This window comes from Microtus pennsylvanicus, chromosome 13 (genome assembly GCF_037038515.1).
Source record: "Microtus pennsylvanicus isolate mMicPen1 chromosome 13, mMicPen1.hap1, whole genome shotgun sequence".
Lineage (NCBI taxonomy): Eukaryota > Metazoa > Chordata > Mammalia > Rodentia > Cricetidae > Microtus > Microtus pennsylvanicus.
In genome coordinates, this window is record NC_134591.1 from 44,091,267 (window position 1) to 44,118,842 (window position 27,576).

The 27,576-nt window shown below is 47.4% G+C and overlaps 2 protein-coding genes across 5 annotated transcripts in view; one reads left to right on the forward strand and one right to left on the reverse strand.

Moving 5' to 3' along the window:
• The first annotated feature begins 9,510 nt into the window (after nt 1-9,510).
• Nucleotides 9,511-25,489, forward strand: Echdc2 (enoyl-CoA hydratase domain containing 2). 4 transcript variants are annotated; one of them, XM_075945113.1, is made up of 10 exons: nt 9,511-9,724; nt 14,313-14,380; nt 14,457-14,544; nt 16,891-16,977; nt 17,842-17,934; nt 19,280-19,336; nt 19,462-19,649; nt 22,882-22,932; nt 24,311-24,358; nt 24,966-25,489. In XM_075945113.1, the coding sequence occupies exons 1-10, from the start codon at nt 9,592-9,594 to the stop codon at nt 25,041-25,043; spliced, it is 891 nt and encodes a 296-aa protein (XP_075801228.1). In that variant the 5' UTR covers nt 9,511-9,591; the 3' UTR covers nt 25,044-25,489. The 4 variants fall into 4 exon arrangements, with proteins under 4 accessions (XP_075801228.1, XP_075801229.1, XP_075801231.1 ...); XM_075945114.1 differs by lacking the exon at nt 17,842-17,934 and having other exon boundaries at nt 9,517-9,724; nt 24,966-25,095; XM_075945116.1 differs by lacking the exons at nt 17,842-17,934; nt 19,280-19,336 and having other exon boundaries at nt 9,517-9,724; nt 24,966-25,095.
• Zyg11a (zyg-11 family member A, cell cycle regulator) overlaps nt 25,473-27,576 on the reverse strand; it is a 28,828-nt gene continuing 26,724 nt past the window's right edge. Inside the window, exon 14 of the mRNA XM_075945112.1 lies at nt 25,473-27,157. Within this exon, the coding sequence (XP_075801227.1) occupies nt 26,976-27,157 (182 nt within the window). The 3' untranslated portion in view covers nt 25,473-26,975. The remainder of the gene's footprint in view (nt 27,158-27,576) is intronic.

The window sequence follows — 27,576 nt, forward strand, 5'->3', positions numbered from 1 at the left end:
ATAGTGGTTTTCAAGCAAGGTAGAAAGGCGGGGAAGTTTTTGGAGACCTGAGAAAAAAGGCCCTTTACGCAGGCATCCCTTGAGGCCTCTCAGGAAGAGCAAAGCTAAGTAATAACAAGACCTTCCCCTTCTCAGTCTTTAACAGAAGCCCCACTTACAGGATAAGGAGATGTACTAAGATCATCGTGCAACCCCAGAGGCTGTACGATGTCTTCAGAGCATCACATATCTCCCTCATCAAAAGAGACAAGAGAGATCTAAAATACCCTACATTGACCTGTAAGCCACAGTCACCCAAGGACCAGGAACTCCCTGGGATACTGGGAGTTGTAGTCCTTAGAAAATTATAATCCCCCCATGGGAAAGTATAGCCATATGGGTGTCTTCATAAATCGCTCTGCAACACGTGTCTCTGGCCCCTCAACTGGCAATGCTATACCCAGATCACAGAGTCCCCCCAAAACCAACAGGGGACCAAGTCCTGTGTGGAAAAGCAAAGAGCCTTTATTCTTACACAAGTTTGCAGACTCAGTCTTTCCATGTGTCCAACGTATTAGAGTGATCAGAGAGCCCCGAGCTTAGCGGGGTTGGGTCTTTGTAGTAGCAAAAGTGGGGGTGAGGAATTTCTAAGGTTCAGGACCCCTGATTGGCTGACATTTGTCTAGCGTTGTCTGCTGAAAAGTGATGGGTGTGTGCTGGCAGGTGATCCTATCTACAATGATTTGAATGTTAGGAATTTCCTTTGGATGGTCTGTTCCTGGGTGGTGCCTGGGTGGTCTCAGTTTGGGGTCTTTCTTGGAACCAGGTATTACCTTAGGGTAAATTACTGAGACTCAGGCTTCTATTGGGCTTGTCGTGGCTGGTCCAACATTTCCCCCTTCACAAGTACCAATGACAGGACCCAGCCATAGGTCCTGCTTGCCCATGGGATAAGAACATTAGCTAACAGATTTTTCCAGGGCAGTGGCAGCCTACCAGGCCCTATAGCTCATTGTAATTATAATCCTGAATGTTCTCTCTGGATCTGTGGTTCTTCATAAAGAACCAAAGTGTGTTTTTACTGTAGGACCATTTTCATTAATAAATCCATTAATAGACAACTCTGGGCTTATTTTTCTGGTATATCAACGGGCACTATAGGTAGTCATTTTGTCCCCCATGCCAGGGAGTTTACCCTTGTCCCAAAATTTCAACCTATTCTGGGCAGGGAGCATGGGACAACGTGTTCCTTTCTGCAACTACTTTGAGCAGGCATTAGGGCCCTGTTTTCAGGGCCCAAGAAGGCTGAAAGGCTAGCCAAAGGTAGGAGGGAATTCAGACAATGGGGCACTCATCAGAAGCATCTGGTTCACAGACTCTGTTGAAGAGACAGGGAGCATTCACATCAGCTGGACTGGTCCACATCAGCTTTCAGCAAGTCCTGGGCTCGCAGTCATTCGGAGCAGGCTGTAGTCAGCCGCTGATGTGTCTGCCAGCCAGTATTTCCAAGAAGTGGTCTAGATCAACGTCCATCTTGGTCAATATTTAATATTTAGATAAAGCGTGCTTCAAATTTGGCTAAGAATGGTGGAACTGGATTTTCTCTGGCGAATCTCAGGATTAGCAGTCTCCCAGCAAATGACTTAGACACCAGGACCAAAAGCAACTTTGAGGATAAAGGATTTATGTCATCCTGTAACTCCAGGTTACAATTCCTCGCTGTCTGAAGCCAGGGCAGGATCTGAAGCCAAAGCTCACGGGGGTAGTGCTGCGTACCTGCCTGCTTGCTTGCTTGCTCGTCTGCCTCCCTTCCTTTATTTTCTCCTCACCTACCCTTGGGAATCTCTGCTCCAGTCTCACTCCTTCCTTTCCAGACCCCACCCCTCAGAAAGCCTGCCAAGGGTCAGCTCCTCCCCCAGAGCTGCTTAAGACCACAGCACCTCTACAGGATATTTAAGACCTTTCTGCCAGCCTGCCACGTGGTTTCTCTCCTGCCTTTCCAAGAGTCATCCAGGAATTGCTTTGTTCTGGTTATTAAATCTGGACCTATTAATTCAGTCTGATTTGGCTTATTGCATCAATAACTGGGAATCCAATGCTTATTACTCTGTAGGTTTATTTGTTTTATTTTATTTTATTTATTATATACACAGTATTCTGCCTGAATGTCTGCCTGCAGGCCAGAAGAGGGCATCAGATCTCATTCCAGATGGTTGTGAGCTACCACGTGGTTACTGGGACTTGAACTCAGGACCTCTGGAAGAGCAGCCAATGCTCTTAACCACTGAGTCATCTCTCCAGACCCTGTTTGTCTTTGTTTTGTTTTGTTTTTTATAGTTACAGCTCAGGCCCATCTGCTGAAGGAGGGGGTCGCTACTTCCCACAGGGGACTGGGTCCTCCCACATGGATCAGTAATCAAAGATATGCCCACAGGCCAATCTAATGCAATTCATCAACTGAGGTTCTCTTCCCAGGTGTCTTATTTTGCTTCCTTGTTGCTGTGATAAAACACTGACCTAAAGAACTTAGAGTTTTCCTCTAATGACATGAAAGGGATCATTTCCTTTTACACTTCCTGCTAACAGTGGATCACAGAGAGAAGTCAGGGCAGGAACTGGTGAGGGAGCAGAGGTAGGAACCATGAAGGAAAACTTGCTTTTCATGGCTGCTTAGCTCGGTTTCTTACATAACCCAGAGGTTACATAAGTGATCTGTGTCCAGGGGCAGCACCACTCACAGTAGACTAGATCTTCCCACATCAATCATTGACCAAGGAAATGCCCCCTATGCCAATCTGGTGGAGGTGGTTCCTCAGTTAAGATTCCCTCTTCCCATGTATATCTAGGTTTGTACCAAGTTGGCAAAAACTATGACAACAAACCTTTTGAGGTATAATTTGACAGCCACCAGCGTAATTGGAAACTGCTTTTTAGTTTCCTGGCCACCCAGACCCAAATAATCACATAGAAACTATATCAATTACAACACTGTATGGTCAATGGCTCAGACATATTCCTAACTAGCTCGCATATCTTAAATTAACCCATTTCTAGTAATCTGTGTATCACCGTGAGGCTGTGGCTTACCAGTAAGGTTCTGGCATCATTTTCCTCCCGGAGCTCCATGATGTCTGGTCTGATTCCACCTTCTTCCTCCTCTATTTCTGCTTAGATTTCTCATGTTGCTTAATTCTACCCTGCCATAGACCAAAAAAACTTCTTTATTAACCAATGGGGTAATAAAGCATATTCAGAGCATACAGAGGGGAATCCCACATCACATCAAAATGATATAAATGATGGATTGATTATAAGAGATGGGTTATAAGTGGCTTGGAGAAGCCACTTGGGTATGCCTCTGTCGTCACCATCATTTATGCCCTGGCAACACTTAAGCGTTCATGGGCAGCCGGTTTATGGTGGTTCTCCAGTTGCTCCTACCCTGGGCAGTCCTAGATGCTTCTGTTATTGTCATACCCAAGGTTCCACAGTCTTCCTTCCTGCTGTCTCTCCAGCATTTTTTGGGTCTTCGTCTTTACCTCATCCTGTGCTCTCCTTCAAGTAGTGCTATGTTCAGGTATCTGCCATCATCCATTGTCATGACATGACCAAAGTATCTTAAGAGCTGTTGCCGTATCCTGTAGTTTACTTCCTTCTGTAGATGGAGATGTTTCTTTTTTTTTTTTTTTTTTTTTTTAACGTGGGAGAAACTGGAGCTCCCACGCTTTTTTTTTTTTTTTTTTTTTTTTTTGGTTTTTCGAGACAGGGTTTCTCTGTGGTTTTGGAGCCTGTCCTGGAACTAGCTCTTGTAGACCAGGCTGGTCTCGAACTCACTGAGATCCGCCTGCCTCTGCCTCCCGAGTGCTGGGATTAAAGGCGTGCGCCACCACCGCCCGGCGATGGAGATGTTTCTTAATGTCATTGTTGCACAGCCTGTCTCTCTGTGTGGCACCTAGAATCCTCCTGAGATATGCTATCTCAAACACATTCAGCTGCTGTTCTAAGGAGTGTTTCATTGTCCAGGTTTCAGTGTTGTAAAGGAGACAGCTCAAGACAAGTGTCTCATAATCTTGTAATTTTGTTGTTGTTGTTATGTCTCTTGCTGACCAGACCTTTACCAGTGCCTGGAATGCAGCCCTCGCTATCCCTGTCCACCTTTTGACATCTGAAATAGTTCCCTCCTTTGAACTGAGGTTTCCTCCCAGGTAGACAAAGTTGACTGTTTGCTTGAGGTTCTGATTCTTTATTACAGAATTGTGCGCCCTTCCTGTGTGTTGTATCTCAGTCTTCTCCATGTTTACTCTCACACCAAGGTTTTCACTTCCTTCCACCATGTTATTTACCACGGCCTGCAGCTCATGTGGACTTTCAGCGAGGTATCATCAGTGAAACACAAGCTTTGGATTCACACGCCACCTATCTGCATGCCTATCTCCTCATCCTCCAGGGCTATTGCTATTTTTAATTTGGGGAATATATTAAAGAGTAGTGGTGAGAGGACGCATCCCTGCAACACTTCTACAATTGTCTTAAACTGATCACTTAGTTCTCCACAGACTTTGACTGATGCAAAGGAATCTTCATAGGCATTTTCTTAGTATTCTTATGGTTCCCCTGGGTACCTATAGAACCTCATTGTTTCCCAAAGTCCTTTCTTCCAAATGCTATCAAATGCCTTTCGGAAGTAAATGTAACAGACATATAAGTCTTTTCCAAATTCTTCATATTTTTTTTCCCTGCCAGTTACTTCAAAGTGAAGATCTGATCAATGGTGCTCCTGTTAGCTGTGAATCTGCACTGGGCCTCTGCTAGGATTTCCTCTGTTCAGTCCTAATGGAGGAGACCTTGCTGCTATGGTACAACAGACTAACACCCCTGTAATCTGAGCAGTCCAGCTTGTCCTTCTTCTTGTGTATGGGAATTATGACTGAGTGCTTCCATTCTGTGGGAATCATTTTATGTTACGATATCTCTCTGAAAATTCTGACAAGCGCCTCGGCCCCTGAGCCTATTGTAGCCACCTCCAGCTCCTCCACTGTGATGTCATCCACTCCTGGGGCCTTCCTGCATTTCACTCTCTTGATAGCTTCCTCTGTCTCACTCCTGTCAATATTTAATATTTCCTCATCTCTCTGGTGTTCGAGTGGCTGCTGGAGTGTTTCTCTTTGTACTCTATGTTGGCAGCATTAGGGTCATTGTATAGGGTGTCAAAGTACTGTCTCCATCTTTGCTTTACTTTCCCTAGTTCTGATAATAAATCACCTGCCCATCTTTAATCACTGGAATCTGAAGAGCACATCTGGCAGTCATCTGACTTCGTAGACAAGATGTGTTTTATTATATGGAGTCTGGCCTCTTCAACCTCTTTGCATTTACTTCGTATATATGGCTCTCTATCTTTCTGCGTCCTTCTTTTGACCTCCCTGCACTGATAGTTGTGGTGTTTTGCTGCCTGCAGACTATCTCTTCTTTGCTCTTTAGCTTCCTTCTTTCCTTTGTCAGACTGACCGTCTCTGCAGTAAGCCAGTCTACCAATGTTGCCCTTTTAGCATAACCAGGCGTCTCCTTTGAAGCCTCTGTATGGCTCCTCCGATTTTCTCCCCTTCACTTTCTCTATCTGTAAAGGGCTGTTTAACGATTTCCCTCATCTTATCTTCTGTACCCTCCATACAGCTGGGATCACCAGTTGTTTACGAATGATCTTTCTGGTTGTCTTGGCTGGCGTGCCTCTCAGTGGAATGTTGGTCATAACAAGTTGGTGATCTGACCCTAAGTCAGCACTAGGAAATGGTTTCTAGAAAAGAGTGTCCTGCTGACCTGGAAACGCATGCCGAAAAGAATCACCACCATAGGGACCTGGAATGTGAGAACACTTACACACAATCAGGGGAACCGGCTTGCTCATGCATGAGCTCAGTCTCTTCAGGTGGGATGTCATTGGGTTAGCAGAAGAGCACTGGACAGGAACACAGAAACTTGTAGTAAGGAGTATAAACTCAGGCGGAGAGGGAAAACACACAGCAGGTGTAGCTTTAGTACTAGCCCGTTTGGCCCAAAAATGCCTGCTTGGGTACCGACCTGTAAATGACCAAATTTTATCAGCCTGATTTCAGACAATAACACATCCAGTAACTATCACACAGGTATGCGTGCCAACAGTGGAAGCAGAAGAGGATGTCATCAACAGTTTCTACACAGATCTACAGAACGAGGTCAGCAGGGCGCATAAGAACGACACACTAATTGCTATGGGTGATTTCAATGCAAGAGTGGGATCTGCAGAAAGAATGGACTATAGTGTCAGGGGAGCATATGGATTCGGACAAAGGGACGATAGAGACTGCTTGACTTCTGCTATGCAGATGATTTGTACATATCCAACACAAGTACAAGCAGGACAAACCATCAAGATCCTGGATGTGGGAATCCCCTGACAAATGCACATACAGCCAAAATTAGGTACACCTTCCTTTCTTCTAGTCTACCTTAGGGAACATGTGCTCCATTTGCTTTGGTATGTGTTACTGTCTTCAGAGTACCTTTTTCTTTTTCTGAAACATTTTAAAAATTACTTTTAGTTATGTGTACTGTTGGAAGGAGGGCTGCTTGTTTGTTTCCTGGCTTCCCGGAAGCTCAAACCCGAAATAATCACACTGCTTGGCCCATTAGTTCTAGCTTCTTATTTGCTAGCTCTTACATATTAATTTAACCCATCTCCATTAATCTGTGTATAGCCCAAGGCTGTAGCTTACCGGGTAAAGTTCTGGCATCTGTCTCCAGCAGGGCTACATGGCTTCTCTCTGACTCTGCCCTTCTTTCTCCCAGCATTCAGTTTAGTTTTCCCCACCTACCTCTATTTCCTTCGCAGGCCCAAGACAGTTTCTTTATTAACCAATGGTATTCACAGCATACAGAGGGGAATCCCACATCAGTGTATTGTGGGGGTTTTTTTTGGGGGGGGGATGGGTTGTATGTGCACATGACTGCAAGTCCCCACAGAGGCCAGACGCTTCGGATCCCCTTGGAGCTGGAATTACAAAAGTTGTGAGCTTCCCCGGGTAGGTGCTGGGGATATTACTCTGGTATCCTTCAGGACAATCTGTGCTTTTAAGCACCAAGCCATCTCTCCAGGTCCCTTTCTTTCCTTTTGGGCTGCCTGTTAGCCTCCTCCCAGAAGCACGTCGAGGCACAAAAATTAATCCTGGTCTTAACTCTGTAGCCACCTTGGATTCCAAGAACTGCAGAGCCAGCCAGGACCACTCTCAGATGAGGGCAGTGCTTCCTGGCAGTCCGTCCTCCCCTCAAGCAACAGGGATTCTTTGGAGCATCCTGAAGAACCATAACAGAGGTCAACCAGACAACACTTGACCAAGACATCAGTTGTCTACAATGTTTGTCCCTTGTTTTATTTTCTTTTTCTACTCAAATGTACCGCTCCTGTCGGCACCCCAAAGACAGACCCGGGGGCCATCAGACTCTCTATTCTCCCCAGCAGTGTCACAACGATCAATCTTCTTTCTCTGTCCTTTATCATTCTCGTTCTCTCAAAAAAAAAAAAAAGGGAGCGTTGGCGAGATGGTTTTGTAAGGATGTGACAGCCAGCCCTAACCTAATGGGTCTGTGTTTTTGCCTGCCCAGAAAACTATCCCAGTTCTTAGAGTGCTCAGACCTGAGGGAAAACTTACACAGGTTTCCCATGATAACTAAGAAACTTAATGTGGAGCCAGGCATCCCTTAAGGGCCATTGACTTTCTCAGGAATTCCTGGGAGGTCCTAGTGGTCTGCAGGTGAGATAAGAATAGGACAATGGAGCTGGGCGGTGGTGGTGCACGCCTTTAATCTCAGCACTCGGGAAGCAGTGGCAGGTGGATCTCTGTGAGTTAGAGGTCAGCCTGGTCTACAGAGTGAGTTCCAGGACAGCCAGAGCTACATAGAGAAACTCTGACTCGAAAAAACAGAACAAAATAATAACAATAGGATGATGGGCTGTGAGGTCTTAACACCACCTCTGCTTCTGTAAACCTGCTTGTCCCCATGGGAAAGAGGAGGAAACGGTCTTTTTATTACTATATAGCGGGGAGGAAAAGACAACTGAGGGACGTAAACCGTGTTCCTGCCCAGTCGTGGACTCCGTGGATACTTGTCAGCCACACCTTTCTGATGTCCTCCCTTAAGACTTCGGGACCTCCACTTCTGGGAGGAGTAAATTCATCCAATTGGGTCTAAGTCCTTGGTCTTTCCTAGTGGACTCAAACAGTTGAAGGTTAAGCACACTTGTCACTCTTGCAAAGGACCAGAATTTGATTTCCAGCACCCACACGGTGGCTCACACTGTCCGTAATTCCAGTTTCAGGAGAACCTGATGCTTCTTATGCCTCTGGGGGCACCAGGATAGCACAGGCACACATGTGGGCAAAACATTCATACACACACAAAATATAAAATAATTTCTTAAATAAAGGTTTTTGTTTGGTTTTATCTTATTAATTTTGAGACAGGGTGTCATTGTGTAACCGTGGCTTCCTTTAAATACACAGAATCTGCCTGTCTTTCCAGTTCGGGAAGGTGATAGGGACTCTCTTCTGGCCTCCAGAGGAAACAGGCACACAGAGTTGGCAGGCAAAACACTCGAACACATTAAAAAAAAAAAAAGAGGTAATTTTGGCTGATATTCTAATAGCCATTCCTGTTCTCTTTTGGTGGTAACTGGTTGATTTTTATTTTTATTTTTTTGACAGTGTCAGTGGAGGAGGCCTAGTTGACCTTACAATATGCAAACCAGGCTGGCCTTGACCTCACAAAAACCTACCTTCCTCAGTCTTTGGAGTGCTGGAATTAAAGCCATCGAACCCAGATTCTCCTTCACTTTTAAAAGACAGTTTGTTGAGCAAGGATTCTTGATAAACAGGGTTTTTTTTTCCTTTTAGCATTTTGAATACAGATTGTGTAGTTTGCTGTGTTATTTGTTATTTTGCGCTGTTTGCCACAAGCTGGCCTTGAGATCACCGCCTAGTTGCGGATAACTGACTTTTTGTGGTCTTGTTTAACGGAGGCGCTCCACTATGCGCACGCACACACAAACATCAGCGGCAAGAGTTTTACTCTTAGATGGCTTAACAGAGAGCCCATAGCTTTACTGTGGGGGTGTTCACCTCAGACACTTGATTGATGCACCCTGGGTGACCCACCCAGGTCCCTGCAGACCTCTATGTAGGAAGATTAGGTGAACAATGGAGATGAGGTGGACTGGCAGTTCACAGCTATTTCTAGCCTGACCTTACTGCCTCTGGGAGATGAGACCTTGTCACTGGGTGCAGACCACTCCCCAGTGACTAGTGAACTTAGGGTACACGTGAAGAAGGCACACGCAACACATTCGGGTTTGGACACCACCTTCCTGCAGGTGCAGTCGTGGAAAACCGCAGCGCGCCCAGCCCAGAAGCTGAGCTTTCTCACACCGCCTCGGGGTCTCCGGGGTCGCGGGCCGCCGCACCCTTCTCTCCGCCCATAGGTGGAGCCCTTAGCGAGGCCTCGCCCGCCCCGGAACTTCGACTCTCCTGCTCGGTGGCGGAGGACCCCGGTCTCCGCGCTACCAAGCCAGCCTGCTCCCCGATGCTACGCGCCCTGCCCAGCGCGCTGCGCCTCTGGCGCCCCTGGAGGTCCCCGGGGGCCCGCGACTGCGCCTCCAGCGCTTCGACCAGGACACCCGAGATCCTAGTGCAGGCGCTGACAGGTCCGGACCAAGGTAAAGTTACAGGCAGGGAGACTAAGGCGGGAGGATAGGAGGATTGGATTTCAGGACGTCCCGCGGTCGAGAAGGAGCTCCCGGACTTTGTCCGGAGTGGACTTTGTATCCGTCTCCCCAGACTCTCTGGAGGACTAGGGGGAGGTGTGAAGCGGACAGAAGAGCTCGGAGCGGAGTTGTGCCCCAGGGGATTAGGACCAAGAGTGCCGGCCCGGACTTTTCCCTCCCAGGACCTTGGCGATGATCCTGGGGGCGGAGATGGCGGATCCAATCCGGAGGGACCTGCGGGGACAAGGAGGGAGGGAGGCACTGGTGTGGGTCCGCCAACACACAAGTTCAAGTTCTCGACTAAGTCTTTTATTATACAGTATGCTGTGAAGTATGGGTGTTTGTTTGGACCTCAGGGGCATTAGTTGGGTGCGGACCCCTCTCCCATCAGTGTGACCTCCCTCCCATCTCCTTTCCCATATTTGATGTATTGTTTTATTGTTTGTGTCAGACTTATGTACTTATTTTATCATTGAACAAGTGTGGATATGTGTTCTATAGGGCACACTTTTTTTTTTTCGAGACAGGAATTCTCTATGTAGCTTTTTTGGAGCCTGTCCTGGAACACACTCTGTAGACCAGGCTGGCCTCGAGCTCACAGAGATCCGCCTGCATCTGCCTCCTGAGTACTGGGACTAAAAAAGGTATGTGCCACCACTGCCCGGCTAGAGCACACTTTTTAAACAATAATTTTTTTTCCTTTGGTTTTTTGAGACAAGGATTCTCTGTAGCTTTGGAGCCTGCCCTAGAACTAGCGCTAGTAAACCAGGATGGCCTCGAACTCACAGAGATCCACCTGCCTCTGCCGTCCAACAAACAATATTTTTATGTCCTTTGTGGGCATTTATGTCTGCGTATCTCCTGAGTGCCTGGTGCCCGTGGAGGACAGAAGAGGGTGTAATATCCCCTGGAACTGGAGATGGACGATTGCTCAGAACCACTTGGGTTCTGGGTCTTGAACCTGTGTTCTTATCTGCTGAGACATCTTTCCAGCCCCCACTGAGCCATCTTGCTGGCTCCTCGCATCGGGTTTTAACTTATACAGATGGCGTAGCACTGGACTTTTTACAGTGCCTCTTCCTCTTCAAGGCCTGCACCAAGTTTTGAAGAGCTGCTTTCCTGAATAAATCTAAACCTTCACCACCTTCCTCCTGGTGTAGACCAGTCCCTCTGTGCATTGGTCACTTTTGGCATACATGAACCACCACGATTGTCCCACCGAGGCGGAACAGGAAGAGAGGCAAAGTTATGGGGACATGGGAAGAGAAAGGATTTCCACCACCCTGGAGTATGGCTAAACCCTCTAATCAAGAGAGAATAAATTGCATCATGGGGCCAGGCACGGTGGCCCACACCTTTAATCCCAGCACTTGGGAAGCAAAGGCAGGTGGATCTCTGACTTTCCAGGACAGTCTGGTCTACACAGCAGGTTCTAGGCCAGTCAAGGCTACATAATGAGACCCTGTGTATAATAATAATAATTTCACATCGACTGCCGGATAGCTTAGGGGGGAAAGCCCTTGCCACCAAACCTGACGAGATCCATTCTGAATCCAGGGATCTACGCTGCAGAAGACCTAGCTCACTCAAGCTGTCTTCTGATCTCCACATAATTAACATGGGATGTGCATGTCCCCACATATACCAACATACACACAATAGTTAAGTAAATAAATACATGTGATTTTGTTGGTTTTGATTTTTGTTTTTGAGACAGGGTCTCTCTGTGTAGCCCTGGCTGTCCTGGAACTCTGAGATCCGCCTGCCTCTGCCTTTCGAGTTCTGGGATTAAAGGAGTGCGCCACCACCGCCCAGCTACAAATGTAATTCTTTTTTTTTTTTTTTTTTTTTGGTTTTTCGAGACAGGGTTTCTCTGTGGCTTTGGAGCCTGTCCTGGAACTAGCTCTGTAGACCAGGCTGGTCTCGAACTCACAGAGATCCGCCTGCCTCTGCCTCCCGAGTGCTGGGATTAAAGGCGTGCGCCACCACCGCCCGGCTACAAATGTAATTCTTAAAAGAATTCTTAAAAGAATTTCATCGTAATTAGCAACACTTGTGTAAAGTCTTTCACACTTCCCAGTGGTAAACCTGCAATTTTCTAATAAGGCCTTGCACCTGCTGGCCACTAGGGGCAGTCAAGGGAGGTTCCCTAAACAACAGCAAGCAGGCCACTGGGAAATAAACAGAAGTTTCCAGCAGGCGCAGCCCGGGACCGTTCTGATTAGAGAAGACCCAAAGTAGAAACTGGTGGCTTCAGCAGCAGCTGTGGTGGCAGCAGCTCACACTGGAGTGCCGTTTCTTCACAGTGATCCAGGCAGCGTGCTCAGAACAACTGGACTGCCCTGAAGCCAAGCTGGCCTTTTTCTAGCATGTATTTTGGGTGGGAGGAGAGGGCACATGCCACACAGTGTGTGTGGAGGTCAGAGGACAACTGGCAGGTTTTGATTCTCCATCATGTGGGTTGCAGGGATGAACTCAAATTCTCAGGCTTGTCAGTACACACCTCCACCCACCGAGCCATCTCTATGACCCAGGAAATAAACATTTTCTCTTTTGGTTGTTTGTTTAACTGTTTTTCCAAGACCAGGTTTCTCTGTGCAGCCTTGGCTGTCCTAGAACTCACTCTGTAGATCAGGCCGGCCTCAGACTCGGAGATTAACTGCCCCTGCCTCCTGGGTGCTGGGATTAAAGGTGTGGGCCACCACTGCGTGGCTTATTGTTTCTTCTCACTTATTTTTTATCATATGTATATGAGTATTTTGCTTGCTTATGTATGTGTGCACACATGTGCGCCTGGTTGTTGGATCTCCTGGATTTGGAGTTGCAGATCGTTGTGAGCCACGGAATGAGAGTCCTTTGGAAGAGCAGCCTGACTTCTTACCAGAGTCATCTCCCCAGCCCTGCAATTAGTATTTTTAACAATATTAACCAATGCTCAACCCCTTAGCCAAATCCCTTCAGAAAGAGTTTTTTTTTTTTTTTTTTTGGTTTTTCGAGACAGGGTTTCTCTGTGGTTTTGGAGCCTGTCCTGGAACTAGCTCTGTAGACCAGGCTGGTCTCGAACTCACAGAGATCCGCCTGCCTCTGCCTCCCAAGTGCTGGGATTAAAGGCGTGCGCCACCACCGCCCGGCTCAGAAAGAGTTTTGTCTCCCTGATCTGTCTCATGAAAAAGAACTGTCGCACTGACTTCAGATATAGACCACCTGCCGTGTGAAGGCTGGGTCTCTTGCTGGGCATAGAGGTGTACTCTTGGAAGCCCAATATTTGGGAGGTAGAAACAGGAGACTCAGGAGTTAAGGCTACTCTGGGCTGCATTAGACATTATCTGGGCAGGGTGGTACTTGCCTTTAATCTGAGCACTTGAGAGAGAGAGGCAGGTGGATCTCTGTGAGGCTGGCCTAGCCTTTACATGGTGAATTCCAGTTGTCAGGAATACCTTGGAGATCTTGTTTCCAATAAATAGATGCATATCTGGGGCTGAGGATATATAGCCTAGCAGGGAGCATACTCACCTAGCAAACCTGAAGTCCTGGCTTTGATAGCCAGCACCGGATAAACTGGGTGTGGCGGAACTTGTCTCTAATCCCAGTGCTCTGGAGGTCGAGGCAGGAGGAGCAGACATCCTCCCCTTTGGCTACATAGCAAATTGGAGCCGGGCGGTGGTGGCGCACGCCTTTAATCCCAGCACTTGGGAGGCAGAGGCAGGCGGATCTCTGTGAGTTCGAGACCAGCCTGGTCTACAAGAGCTAGTTCCAGGACAGGCTCCAAAACCACAGAGAAACCCTGTCTCGAAAAACCAAAAAGAAAAAAAAGCCGGGCGGTGGTGGCGCACGCCTTTAATCCCAGCACTCGGGAGGCAGAGGCAGGCGGATCTCTGTGAGTTCGAGACCAGCCTGGTCTACAAGAGCTAGTTCCAGGACAGGCTCCAAAACCACAGAGAAACCCTGTCTTGAAAAACCAAAAAAAAGAAAAAAAGAAAGCAAATTGGAGGCCAGTCTGGGTTCTATTAGACCTCATCTCAACAATTAGGAGTAACAATTGGGAGTAACAAAAAAGGAAAGAAATTCACAGAGGTGATTTCTACAGCCGGAGGAGAGAGGAAACGGGACTGACTGGCCAGGGCGCGTGGTGAGCCTGAGGTAGTTGGTCCAGTTCTGTGTCTTTATCCTGGCTGACGGATACAAAGATATTTGTATCCTGAATATTATTCCTTAGAAAGAACTGTATGGTTGGGGTGGGGGAGGATAATGTGGAGGGAGCTATGGAACTGAAGGCTCATATATGAGAGAGCTTGCGGGTCCATGCTCTTGTTGGTTCAATTCACAGTTCACAAGCCCCTATACTCCCTCTGGGATAGAGAAAGCAAAGTTATTCTGTTTGATGCTTGGAAAAACTGAGGCCCAAATCAAGCGTGCAGCTTGCTGCAGTTCACAGGGCTCCTCAAGGGAAGAGCCTACCTTGAACCTGGGCCTCCTGCCTCCAGACGTCCCTGACTGAGTAGGGCCACCCGGCTCACTTAAGGCTGCCTGTCCCTTGCAGGAATCACTGAAATTCTGATGAACAGACCTCATGCCCGAAATGCCCTGGGGAACGTCTTCGTCAGTGAGGTGAGAAAGGGTTCTCCAGGGCGTGGCCAGGGATAGACTAGAAGATGTCTGACTATATGGTCTCTGTCCTCTCCAGCTGCTGGAAGCTCTGGCCCAGCTGCGGGAGAACCAGCAAGTCCGTGTCCTGATCTTCCGAAGTGGAGTGAAGGGTGTGTTCTGTGCAGGTGGGTTCCCTCCCACCCCCTCCTCCCCAGGGATTGCTGTGCCTTCGGGCTCCAGAATAGGACACATTCCCATTTTGGAAAGACGCAGGCAGGCAAAGTTCCTCACCCAGTATGGCTTAAACAGCTAGTATAGGATTCAGTTTGAACTTGGTCTCTCTGGCTTGTATCTTTGTTCTTTCTGTTCTGTCTTGCTTCCTTCTGAGCCTTTATGGAAGAAATGGAGACACTGAGTCCCAGCAAGCTCACAAAGTAAATTCCAGTCCTTGTCCCTAGAGCACTGCCTCCAACCTGCATCCCCTGGCTCTTGAGGGCACCTTGAACTTGAGAATCGTGCACTCCAAACCTACAAGAGGGGAAAAACAAACAAAAACCACAAAAAACTCTTAGCCCCATGGACCCTACAACCTAACCTTTGAAGAATTAATTCGCTAAGTGTGATGACACTTGCCATATCCCCAGCACTTTTGAGACTGACAAGAAGATAAAAATGATCATTTAACTTTTAGTTTTACTGGTTTTTTGTTTGTTTCCTTTTCTTTTTTTCCTTCAAGAAACGTTTTTCTATAGCCCAGGTTGGCCTTGAACTCACTTTGTAGCTGAGGATGATTTGGGACTTCTGACTCTCACACCTTCACCTCTGAGTTCTGGAACCCCAGGTGTGTGCCACCACCCACAGCTTGTGATTTTTTTTTTTTTGAAAGTCATCTCTCTGGAAGTTGGAGAGCTGGTTCAGCAATTAAGAGCATATACTGCTGTCGTAGGCAGGCATTGAGGTGAAGAAGTGGTTGAGAGCTACATTCTGATCTGAAGGCAAAGGTGGGAGGGGGAATGGGAAAGAAAAAGGGAAGGAGGGAGAGAGGGATGTGGGGGAGGAGCAGAGGAGACTGGGCAGTAACACACTTCCAACAAGGTCACACCTCCTAACCCTTCTCAAAGAGTGCTACTCCCTAATGATGAAGCATTCAAATCTATGAGCCTCTAGAGGCCATTCTTATCCAAACCACCACACCTGCCAGCACAGAGGACCTGAGTCTGGGTCCCAGCACCCAGATCAGATGGCTCACAACCGTCGTAACTCCAGCTCCGTGACTCCAGCTCAGGCAGATCGCTTGCTTTCTTCTGGCCTCTGCACAGGTGCACAGGTGTGCACACAGGTAACACCCACATAATTTAAAACAAAAATAAAATCTTTAAAGGCCGGGTGTAGTGGCGCACGCCTTTAATCTCAGTACTCTGCAGAGGCAGGCGGATCTATGTGAATTTGAGACCACCTTCATCTACATAGTTCCATAACAGCCAGAACTACATAGTGAACCCTGTCTAGGAAAGAGAGAGAGAAGGGGAAATTGTTTGGTTTTGTTTTGAAACCTGTAAATTTTCTCTTCATTTTTTTAAAATTTTTTAAAAATTATTTTTAGGGGGCTGGAGAGATGGCTCAGTGGTTAACAGCATTGCCTGCTCTTCCAAAGGTCCTGAGTTCAATTCCCGGCAACCACATGGTGGCTCACAACCATCTGGAATGAGGTCTGGTGCCCTCTTCTGGCCTGCAGACATACATACAGACAGAATATTGTATACATAATAAATAAATAAATATTTAAAAAAAATTATTTTTAGGGGGCTGGAGAGATGGCTTAGCAGTTAAGAACACTGGCTGCTCTTCCAGAAGTCCTGAGTTCAATTCCCAGTATCCACATGGTGGCTCACAGCCATCTGTAATGAGATCTGGCACTCTCTTCTGGCTTGCAGAACACTCATAAATATATACATAAAATATAAAAAAAGAGCCGGGCAGTGGTGGCGCACGCCTTTAATCCCAGCACTTGGGAGGCAGAGGCAGGCGGATCTCTGTGAGTTCAAGACCAGCCTGGTCTACAAGAGCTAGTTCCAGGACAGGCTCCAAAACCACAGAGAAACCCTGTCTTGAAAAACCAAAAAAAAAAAAAAAAAAAAGGAAAAGAAAAGAAATATTTATGTATGTGTGTATGCATGCAGTGCCCAAAAATTCCAGTAGTGGGTGCCAAATCCTTTGGAATTGGAGTTACAGATGGCTATGAGCCACCATGTGGGCGCTGTAAATTGAATCGGGTCCTCTGGAAGAGCAGTCTTAACCACTGAACCACCTCTCCAGTCCCTTAACAGTGTTCTTTGATGTACAAAGGGCGTTCACTTTGAAGAAGTCCACTTCGTTTTGATGCTGTGGCTGCCCCTCTCTTTACTGGCTCCTAGGACTGTGTTTCCTGGTTCCTCCGCTTTCTCTCTGGTCTCCCGTGCTGGCTCCTTTCACTACCTGGGATGCTGTAACAGGCCATTTCCTAGTAGTCACCAAGGGCTTGCCCTCCGCAGGTGCAGACCTGAAGGAGCGGGAGCGGATGACTGCTGAGGAGGTGGGGTTCTTTGTCCAGCGGCTCCGAGGCCTGATGAGTGAGATTGGTGAGTCTGAGAGTGGGGTGGAGGGCTGGGGGCTCTGCTGGCACCTCCTCTGGCTGACGCCATCCCTTCTCTAAAGAGGGTATTCTTCCTGTTTTGAGCTCAATGAGGACACAAGGGATTGCGAAGAGCAGACGGGGGTCGGAGAGGTACATTTCTTCCCTTCCTCCTTTTAAAAACTATTATACACCCTGGGTACTCCAGGCTGGACCTCCTCCATTGCTGGGATTACAGGTGTACATATGCTACCAAGTCTGGCTACAAGTTATTTCTAGCAGCCCTAGTTCTTTAGCCATAGACCCAGTCCCGTGGACCTCCCAGTCCTCCTAGTAACTCCGGAGTTGTCAAGTTCACTGAACACACTTTCGGGCTTTGACAGTGACTGTGCCTAGTCCCTGGCACACCCTTCCCAGCTACCTGACTTTTCAGCCACCCTCCAAGGCCTCCAGCGCGTCCTCACACAGGAAGTCCTCCTCAACAACCCTAAGCTCCCTGTTCTCAGAACACAGAAGGCCTCAGATTGTCATTGCCTGGTTATGAGTTTGCTTGCCTTCCTTCTCAGGCTGATCCCCCTGGAGGGACGGGGGTACACCTGGTTGGGTTCCATGCCAGGACCATGCACAGGGCTTGGTACATAGGAGACGGGTCCTAGCAAGAGGGTGGGCTTGCAGCATCAGCCCATTCCCTTGTTCCCAATCCCTAATTGGGCCCAGAACTTACCCTATTGGGAAAAACAAGTTTCTCAGATAACCTGACTGAGGTATCAGGTGGGGTTCCTCAGCCTGGGATCTGCAAGACCCTCTGTCTGGGGCCCTCCGTACTGGACCTACTAGGTTTTGTAGGTTAAGCCAACCTTTGTCTCCACAGCTGCCTTCCCTGCTCCCACTATTGCAGCCATGGATGGCTTTGCCTTGGGCGGGGGCCTGGAACTGGCCCTGGCCTGTGACCTCCGAATAGCAGGTACTTGGCAGGGTAGAGTTGGGGGGTGGCAACCGAGCCAAGCTGGGAAAGTCAGATTTCTGTTAAGTCAGCCAGCACTTGGCCTTTCAAACAATTGAAGCCCCAAGGCAGCGTAGGAGACAGGGAAGCTGATAAACCGCTTTACCACCCATAGCTGCTATAGACCATGCCCACGAGAGTTACTTTCCTCATCTGAGAAAGGTTGCAGAATTCTCTGAGCCACAGCTGACTACGCAGCAAAGAGAGGCGAAGCCAAAGAGGACAAAGTTAGGGAACTTGACCGTGTAGATCTGGCCAAGTTAGACTACTTGAACTGAACAAAGGTGAGCCGTGAGGGCTGTTTGTCACTGTCCCAGCTCACTGCAAAGGTGACTGGGCAGTGTGATCAGGTGCACTGCGCCAGCCAGGTGTGTGGTTACTTGTTCTACAGTAGAGCCCCAAGTAGTGGAGGAGAACCAAGATCACTGGTCACTTTTCAAGGTCAGACTTAGCTGGGAGAGCCCTTCTTAGAGAGGTAGATAGTTGGAGTGCCACCAAGGTGCCCGCCCCCTACTGCCTTCCCTTTCAAAGCCAGGAATATTAAACTATGTATCCAGGCATGAAAGCGGTTTCTGTCTACACCGTGTGTGCAGAAGAGAGACTTGAGCGGGGCTTTGGTCTGACTCAGTGGTAGAGGGGTTGCCTAGCATGCCTGAAGCTTGGTTCCATCCCCAGCACCACACACACACAAACACACTAAAAGCTGGAGAGGGTTCAACCCCAGAGCCAGGCCAACAGAATTCTCCAGGAGGTCCAGGCAGGTAACTCAGAGTGGAGAACCCCTCTTGAGCAATGGCGCAGCCCTATCTTACTTCCTCTATTGCATGGGTCAGGTGGCCTGTATTTAGGGAACTCAGCAGAGGACTATCAAGGAAAAACACTCAGGAGGCAAAACTTAGAAGACTGTCCTGTGAACCCTCAGGGATATTTCAGGCTGACACAGTCTATGAGGGAGAACCACAGCTGTAACAGGTGAAATGAACAGTCCAGGTTAGAAAATCCAGTAACCTACAAATCAATGTCAGGCATCCGCTGGGGACCCCTTCCTTGCTGCCGGCACTTCATTCATTCCCTAGTCTGTGTGACATGGGCAGAAGGGTAGCCATCTTTCCCCATGATGGACACTCAGGAAGGGAAGACCCGAAGATTTACCACAGTAGCTGGAGTGGTGGGCAGGGGCCTGGGCAGACTGGAGGTCTTGGTATGGCCAGACCTTGAGAGGAAGTAGCTGGAGGCAGAGCTATGGTCTGCCCAGGGACTGGTAATAGAGGATGTGTAAGAGGCAACTTCATTCTTGTTTAAACAGCTTCCTCAGCTGTCATGGGGCTAATTGAGACCACCCGAGGACTTCTCCCAGGAGCAGGTAACCTCTCTTTCCCACTTCTTTGCCCCAGGTCATTTCTTCCTTCCGTCCTGACTGTTCCCAAGATGAGTTTCTCTCCATTTACCCTTCTCAGCCTGACTCACTGCTCTCCCCTCTACTGGCAGGGGGGACTCAGAGGCTGCCCCGCTGCCTGGGCGTGGCCCTAGCAAAGGAGCTCATCTTCACAGGCCGGAGACTTGATGGGATGCAGGCCCATCAGCTGGGCCTGGTAAATCACACTGTGGCTCAGAATGAGGAGGGTAATGCTGCCTACCACCGGGCACTGGCCCTGGCTCAGGAGATCCTGCCCCAGGTATGGTGACAGCTGGGGCACAGCAGGGAGGGATGATGGGCGGCCCAGGGGACCAAATGTGTCCTGGAGCTGCACAGGATCCACACCTAAAGACAAAGTGACCCCTGAAGTTTTGGCACCTATTCTGTTACAGAGTAGCTGAAGCCAACTTTAATTCTAAACTCAAAGTAAATTTAGAAGGACTAGAATCTAGTGGGCTGTCAGCCATCGAAGCTGCAGTATCTAGTAACTTCCTGTGATGGTAGCAACCTTCATTACTTGTATGAAGCATGGTGTCACGATCCCCAATCCACAGTAGATCCCTTTCAAATGCAGGAGGCACCTGTGATACTACACAGCGCTCCCTTTAAGTGTCCCCAAGAACCAGAAAACGAGACGTGCCACCTTTCCTACCACACTGCACAGCAGATTGATTCTCGAAATAATCAGGACCTACATTAACTCATCTTTAGAAATCCTTAGGAAGGAGTAGGACTTGGTAGAGGGGACTTCATACATGCTAAATAAACCTTAACTAGTGAGTTAAAGACTAGCCTGCGCTAGATGCAAGAGCCCTGAGGTCGATCCTGGAGTAATCCCACAAGATTTAAACTACTTGATGGGCAGGTTTAGACCCAGGATCTAGCTGATTTGGGTGTCCAAGGCCTGGAGGTTTGCGCTTTTCACAAAGGAAGCTGGAAGTGAGGGTAAGATCAGTTTTCATGAAAGTGTAAGGCAACTGAACTCATCTAGGTCACCGAGTGACTGTAGCATCAAAACTGTAGGATTGTGAAACGTGTCTGGGGAGGTCAGCCAGTCAAGTGCTTGCCTCCCAAGCATGAGAATCTGAGTTCAGTCCCCAGAATGAAAGTAAAAACCTGTCAGGGCTTTATTTGGAGGCCAGACAACTTAAACTAACTGGGAAACCAAAGAGAGACCATGTCTTAAAAATGTGGAGCAGAATGCCAGGATGAAATGTGAAGTGTCAGCTGGTCCACACACACCAACACAGGTGGACATGTGTACAAACACAAGAGACACTCAGAAGTAGAATCCAAAAATTTTAATTTTGAAGGAAAATATATTAATTTCAATGTTACAAAACAGCCAAAATACAGTATTTCAAATATTAGCCACACATCAGTTTAACATTACGATTACATTTGAAGCTGGCAGTGGTGGCACACGCCTTTAATCCCAGCATTTGGGAGGCAGAGGTAGGAAGATCTGTGAGTTTGAGGCCACCCTGGTCTACAGAGCAAGTTCCAGGACAGCCAAGGCGACACAGAGAAACCCTGTCTTGAAAACTCCATTTGAAGCCAGTTGTATAATGCTAGCATTCAGTAGGTTGAGGTAGGAAGATTTCTTTGAGGTCAAGACCAGCTTGGGCTACGGAGAACCTATCTTAAGCCCCCTAAACTTTTTAGAGGGGAGGGGAACTTCTGCAGTCTTTAAATTGAAATGATCCCACACAATGGGATGTTCTGTCAAGGACAATTAACTTGTTTCGGACCAATTTCCTGCGTATACTTCAGCAAGGAGTCTGATGCCCTGAGCTGACAAACTTCTGACAAAGCCTCTGAGCTCATACAGAACTCAGAATGACCAAGTGAGCCAGGCAGGCGAGCTAGCTGGACATGTCGTCTGGATATTTGCCTTTTGGAATAAACGGAACAGAAGCTCAGGGTGATTTAGATTTCCAAATAGTGAAGTATGGAAGATCTGCATCATCCTAGAGTTACAGGCATTTCAGTGCTTCAAGAGTAGCTGGAGGGAGGGTTGGGGATTTGACTCAGTGGTAGAATACTTGCCTAAAACACACAAGGCTCTAGCTAGGACCAATCCTTAGTACTGACAAAAATTAAAAAGCCAGGAATGAGAGGTAGCACATACCTTTAAACACAGTAGAGGTTTACATAGCATCATCCACATAGCAAGTTCCAGGCTAGCCAGAACTACAAAACAAGACCTTGCTTCTAAATAAAATCAAAGTAACTTTGTGTACCAAACACCAGCCTAACCACACTGGCCACTTACATGTCCCACAGCTAGAACTTTCAGAGTAGGGTTTGTGCAGTAGGCAATTAGGGCAAACCATTGAACAGAGAGTGAAACAGTTCTGGAGCTTACAGAGACCCACTAGAATATATTATCCTTTAACTAAAGGAGCTGGCTGTAAGGCCACAGTGACCCACTATTCCTATTCCCAAGTAACATCTGAAATTGTATCCACTGTATTTCTAATTTTAATATATTCACATAGCTAGAAATGTGCTTATGTTCATGTGGTGTATGTATGTTTTAACAATTGTTTTTATTTTTGAGACAGTGTTTCCCTGTGTAGCCCTACCTATCTTGGAACTCACTCTATGTACCAGTCTGGCCTCACAGAGATCTGCCTGCCTCTGCCTCCCAAGTGCTGGGAGTAAAGGCATGCGCCACCACCGCCCAGCATGCGCTAGTTTTTTTTATTCTATTCTACCCATCACTTCTATGAACATGAACACTCAGCTTTTTTTTTCTTTGTCTTTTCTCTTTATTTTTGGGGGGAGAATAGGGCCTCATGTAGTTCAGTCTGGCCTCAAATTTACTTTCCCAGGTGCTATCATGGAGGACATTAAGTTTTTATTCTTATGAGAAAAATCAGTGCTGCTGATCGGCTATCATAGCAAACAAACCAAATAGAGGAGGCAAGAAGGGGATAAAATAAAAGCCAAACACTAGCACTTACTGGGGAAGGGCTGGAAGGGAAGGAACAACAATGGGGAGGTGAATGGGAGTTGGGGAACTCGCTGGATACTTGTGGCTGCAGTACTCAATCCCATCTGTAAGATGTGTCGTCTGTAAGCACCGTGACCACCTTTGTGGTACATGCCTGTTATCCTGAGGATAAGGACCACAAAGGAAGACCAGCTTTAGCAAGACCTTAAATGTTTGCTCAGAGGTGAGGGGCTCGTTGCGGGTCTCACTCAGTGGGAGAGCACTTGGCTAGCATGGGTGAAGCTGAAGGTCTGTGGACTGTAATGGGTCGAACATGTTGGAAAGCTGGACTTAATGATGCCAGTAGGTTAAGACTAAAGGGGCCAGGACATGTGCTTCCTTCATTCTAGAAATGAATGCACTAAATACACTAAAGTAAGAGTGTATCAATGGGAAAGCTGGACATACAATCAGGCTGTACTTAACTGTCCAAAGCTCTTCCCTTGAGCTATTTGTCTCTTTAGTCCAAGTCTCTGGATGTTCTCTCCCCTAGGCTCCCATTGCTGTGCGACTGGGCAAAGTTGCCATCGACCGAGGAATGGAGGTAAGATTCTCCTGGTCAGGATTTAAGTCAGCCATTCACTAGGTAGGATGTAGTAAATTCCTGCCACACAGCTGTCAGAGCTCCTCAGAAATGGACTCTCCCAACACTCAGGGAGTCAGTGTACATGTAGCTCACTTCAGTGGGAAGTGTACTGGGTTTTTTTTCCTATTTTTCATTTTTGGTTTTTTGAGACAGGGTTTCTCTGTGTAGCTTTGGATCCTGTCCTGGAACTCGCTCTGTAGACTAGGCTGGCCTCAAACTCAGAGGTTCACCTGCCTCTGCCTCCCAAGTGCTGGGGTTAATGGCATGCACCACTACCACCTAGCATGTGCTAATATTTTTGATTGCATTCTAAAGAAACAGGTTCAGAAGGGCAAGACCACATAAAAGTAAGCAGTAAGAAGGCAGGTCTGTGTGGTCCTCAGTTCATGTACCTGAGCTTGGGTTGGTGGCCCATAAAGAACATAAGTCAGCTCTCAGGACCTGTTGACCATTCCTCTGCACCAGACCTGAGAACTGAAATGAAATATGTCTACTGCCTACGTGATATTAATGGTACCAGTGTCAGGTACTAGCCCAGTGCTTGCCTGGTTAGCATGAGGTCCTGGCTTCAAGCCCCAACTGTGAAAAGAATTACTGCTCACTTCTGATATTTGAAAGACTTACCAAGTTAGTTAAGTAGCCACATGGGACAAGTAGCTATTTGTACTGAGCAGTACTGAGTTAGACATTGTGTGTGTGTTTGTGTGCGCCCGTGTGCCTTTAATCTTAACATTCAGAAGACATAAGCAAGAGGATCTCAGAACTCAAGGCCAGTCTAGGCCATGCAGAAAATCCTGTCTTGAAAAAAAAAAAAAAAGCAAGGAGCCAGAGAAAAGTTGAAATACAAGCAGAAACACAGACATGTAAATTGAGGATGGACCAACTAGGAATGGCAACATGGCAACCTGGAAGGGAGGGGTCTCAAGCCAAAGACCCACTCTTTCCACTTACTGCAGCATCTGGGACCTTAGGTTACTCTGACACGTCTCAGACTTCCCAGTAGATCAAAGCACTTGCTTTGGAAGTAAGTTTTGTGCTCGCTAGTGACTGTGCCAGCGTCAGCAACAGTGAGCACGAGGCCGCAGAGGCTAGAGAATGTGCCAGGTCATAAAGACTGGAGCCTCATGACAAAAGGCAGGAAGAAGAGACACTGGCTGAAACACACAGAAGCCACAGCACACAGCCTCCTCCCTACTTCTCTTGGCGTCTTCATCACTGTTGTGACGTCCAGGCAACAGTTATTTCTGTTCTGACTAGTGGAGACAGTAGGGTGGGCGGACTCTGTGTGGAGGGGGTTAGAAAGAGTCATATTGACTCAGCAAGTACTTTTCTGCAGGTGGACATTGCATCAGGGATGGCCATTGAACACATGTGCTATGCCCAGGTATGTAACAACTGCTGGTTTGTGCATGCTTGGTGGGGGCTGAGCAAACACAGGGAGCCTCATGCAGTCTAACTATGCCAGTGGCTCCCAGGGAATCACAGATCTTCAACTCAAGACTCTTTCCTTAATCATTTAGTACCTAGAGAGCCACAGGAATAAAAGATGCTTCACAAACAGAAAAAAATGACTTTTGCTGCCCAGTGCCAGCTGCCTCTACTGGGGGCTAAGCTGGGGCATGGCTAGAACACACGGAGGGGCTATACACCTGATGGCATACTATTCTGATAACTTGTGAGAAAGGAAACAAAAAAACGCTACTCTCAATCATAACAAACAGACAAAAATCCTAAGCAAAGAGTCTTGACTTGGTGAACAGAACCTAGCGACGCCCTCATGGGCACTCCAAATGTCAGGAGTGACAGCCAGCTGCTAGAGGCTGGCCTTCCGGATACAGCAGCCTCTGGGGCTCGCAACTTTACACAACCCAGAGTCCAGAGACAATGGGAGCCCTTGAACCCAGATGTCACAGTCTAGATCCACTTATGCAATGGCCTTTTTGTCCTCTGATCCTATTCTTCCCAAACTAATAGCCATTGTATCATTGCAGAACATCCCAACCCAGGACCGGCTGGAAGGGATGGCGGCCTTCAGGGAGAAACGACCCCCAAAATTTGTTGGCAAGTGATCCAGTTAATTTTAAACGCACACCATAAAAGAACAGGATGCAGAGGAAAAGTGCAGGCTAGCCCTCTTAAGCTCACCTCTTAAGCCCTCAGTTTCTTCACAAGAACAATGACAGACACTGTGACTGGCGCTGACCATGCCACCCACTGCCACCTTCCACAATGCTCACCTTGGCTAGTCAGTGGGACCCAGGCCTTCCTGGTTCCCTTCACTCAAAGAAGCTCTGATCGTCATGGAACAGTGAGAAGGAAGTCACAGAACAAATCCATCCAGGTTTATCTGAGCAAGTGTCAGCAGCCAGTTCAGAGATCCCAGCTCTCTGCAGATAACCCGGTGGAAATTCTGGACAAACCATTTAACTTCTCTAGAATTCAGCTTTTTTATCTGGAAATAATCAGTTGTGATGACTTAAAATCCTTATGTTCAATAAACATGCTACAGCCATTAGCTTGTTCTGAACTGTGGACCTTCTGCAAACAGCAGAAGGCCAGGAACACTGACGAAGGTTAGCAGCCCTGAAAGACGGGATGGGGATTCGGGCGGTGCCTGGAGGATGAGTGGTTTGAACTGGCATAAGCAGAGGTGAGCTGAAAGGTGCCGTACTTGAAAAATAAAGGGGATACAGGGCCAGCTCCACCCAGGCCCCTGCATACCTAAATGCCTGCCTCCTCTCCTATTCTACTAAGGACAAGCTTGCCCTGGAGCCACAGAAGCATGGCTTGCAGAACACACCAGCCTTACCATTGATTTGCTGCCTAAACAAATACCAAGCTATGTCTGCATCCCAGAAGGGAGAAAACCACGGATTCAGGGCCTTAATATCAGCCCACCCTCAGCATCTTCCTGATCTAGACTACTGGAAAAGAAACCAAACTTGAAGGGGTGCCTGGTAGGGAGCTGGACAACACACCTTGCACACCTTCCCACTAGCAGAGGAACACAATGTTCCTAAGTACTAGAACCCAGGCTCAGAAACTAAACCTTTTTTTGGTGAACACACAGCAATGTGAGTAGAGTGTGCAGTTTATTGACATGATCATAAATTCTGCTTATCTGAGACAGTGGACAATAGAAGCAAGGTGGTATGTAGGCAAGATTAGTTTGAACTTGAGATCCTTCTATATCTTCTGTCTCAGGGCTGGGGTTATAGTTTAGAATGTGGCTTAGAATTGCTAAGAATGAGTTTATTCCTGAATTGACGCTCAAAGAGGGCTTATGGTACTACTCCAGTTAAGTCTTGGCCAGAGGCCAGAAAGATGACTCAGCGGGTAAGGGTAAAAGTGCTTGCTACTCTTACAAAGGAGCCAAGCTCGGTTCTCAGCTCCCAGCTGACAACTGCCTATAACTCCATCTGCTGCAGAATAATCCTTCTGTACACTGAATATGTATTACTCTCACTGGTTAATAAAGAACAAGGGTATAATCTGGAGTCATCAGCAGACACAGGGAACAGGAGATGAACATGCCATGCTAATAAAGGTACCAACACATGGAAGAGCATAAATATAGATTATGAGTTAACTTAAAATATAAGAGCTAGTTAGTAATAAGCCAGAGCTATTGACCAAGCATCTGTAATTAATATAATCTACAGTGTTTGAGAGTGGCTACGGAATGGGAAAACTACCTACATCCAGTTCCAAATCCAATACCCTCTTCTGGCCTCTTTAAGCATTCGCCCAAATGTGTACATGGACACACACAAATTTGCATGCATAGTAAGATCTTAAGTCTGGGCCAATACCAAGTCTCTTTGAGGTCTTTGTTCCTGTTCTGCAGGAGTAGGACCAAGCCTTTTTTGTAGCAGAAAAAAAAAAACACCAAGATAGTCAATAGATAAATGCCGACAACTGACAAACGCCAACAGCTGGTTTTAAAATTCTGTTACCCAAAGGCAGAAGCTCTGTCCTAAAGCAGCACCCCTCAAAGGCTCCTAGGTCAAAGAGGGCACTGGAGCTGTGGGGAGTGTCTGGTAGCTTGTGAAGTGCATCCGGAAGTCCTCCAGGATGGAGGCCGCCATCTGCTTCACCTGGGCATTGGCCTGACCGTGCTCTTGGATATCACACACAAGCTGCAGTCCTCCTCCTTCGACCAGCAGTTTGCAGTATTTGCCAGCTAGAAGAAAAACAAAAGCCCTCTGTGGACAGCTTGCATTTTAAACATTCCCAATTCACGACATTCACAGTGGAAAGGTTGAAGTCTTTGTGGCTCAGGAATTATCAGGTAAAAACGAGTCAATTCCAGAGTAATTAGCATGGCGAAACCACAGATGGTCATTGTAGTGCATTTTTTTTAGACAACTCTATGCTTCAAACACCTTTAGGTTTAGCACACCAGAGCTGGAGAAATGGCTCAGCAGTTTTAACAGTGCTCAGTTCTTTTGCTGGCTCCTCCTGGTTGCACCAAACAAAACTCCAATTCCCCAGACTCCAAAAGGCAGTCCAATGAGCTCATCCTGAACTACAGGATGTATGGTGGTCAGATAAAAGTCAGCATTTCTCAGGAACTTGTGAAACTGGTTCCCATCTACTAAA

What these genes read in the sequence shown, in the direction of transcription:
- Echdc2 (XM_075945113.1), top strand. Translation starts at nt 9,592, where the DNA reads ATGCTACGCGCCCTGCCCAGCGCGCTGCGCCTCTGGCGCCCCTGGAGG. An exon ending in GCTGACAGGTCCGGACCAAG is followed by an intron (nt 9,725 to 14,312) that starts GTAAAGTTACAG and finishes TGTCCCTTGCAG; the next exon opens with GAATCACTGAAATTCTGATG. An exon ending in AACACATGTGCTATGCCCAG is followed by an intron (nt 24,359 to 24,965) that starts GTATGTAACAAC and finishes GTATCATTGCAG; the next exon opens with AACATCCCAACCCAGGACCG.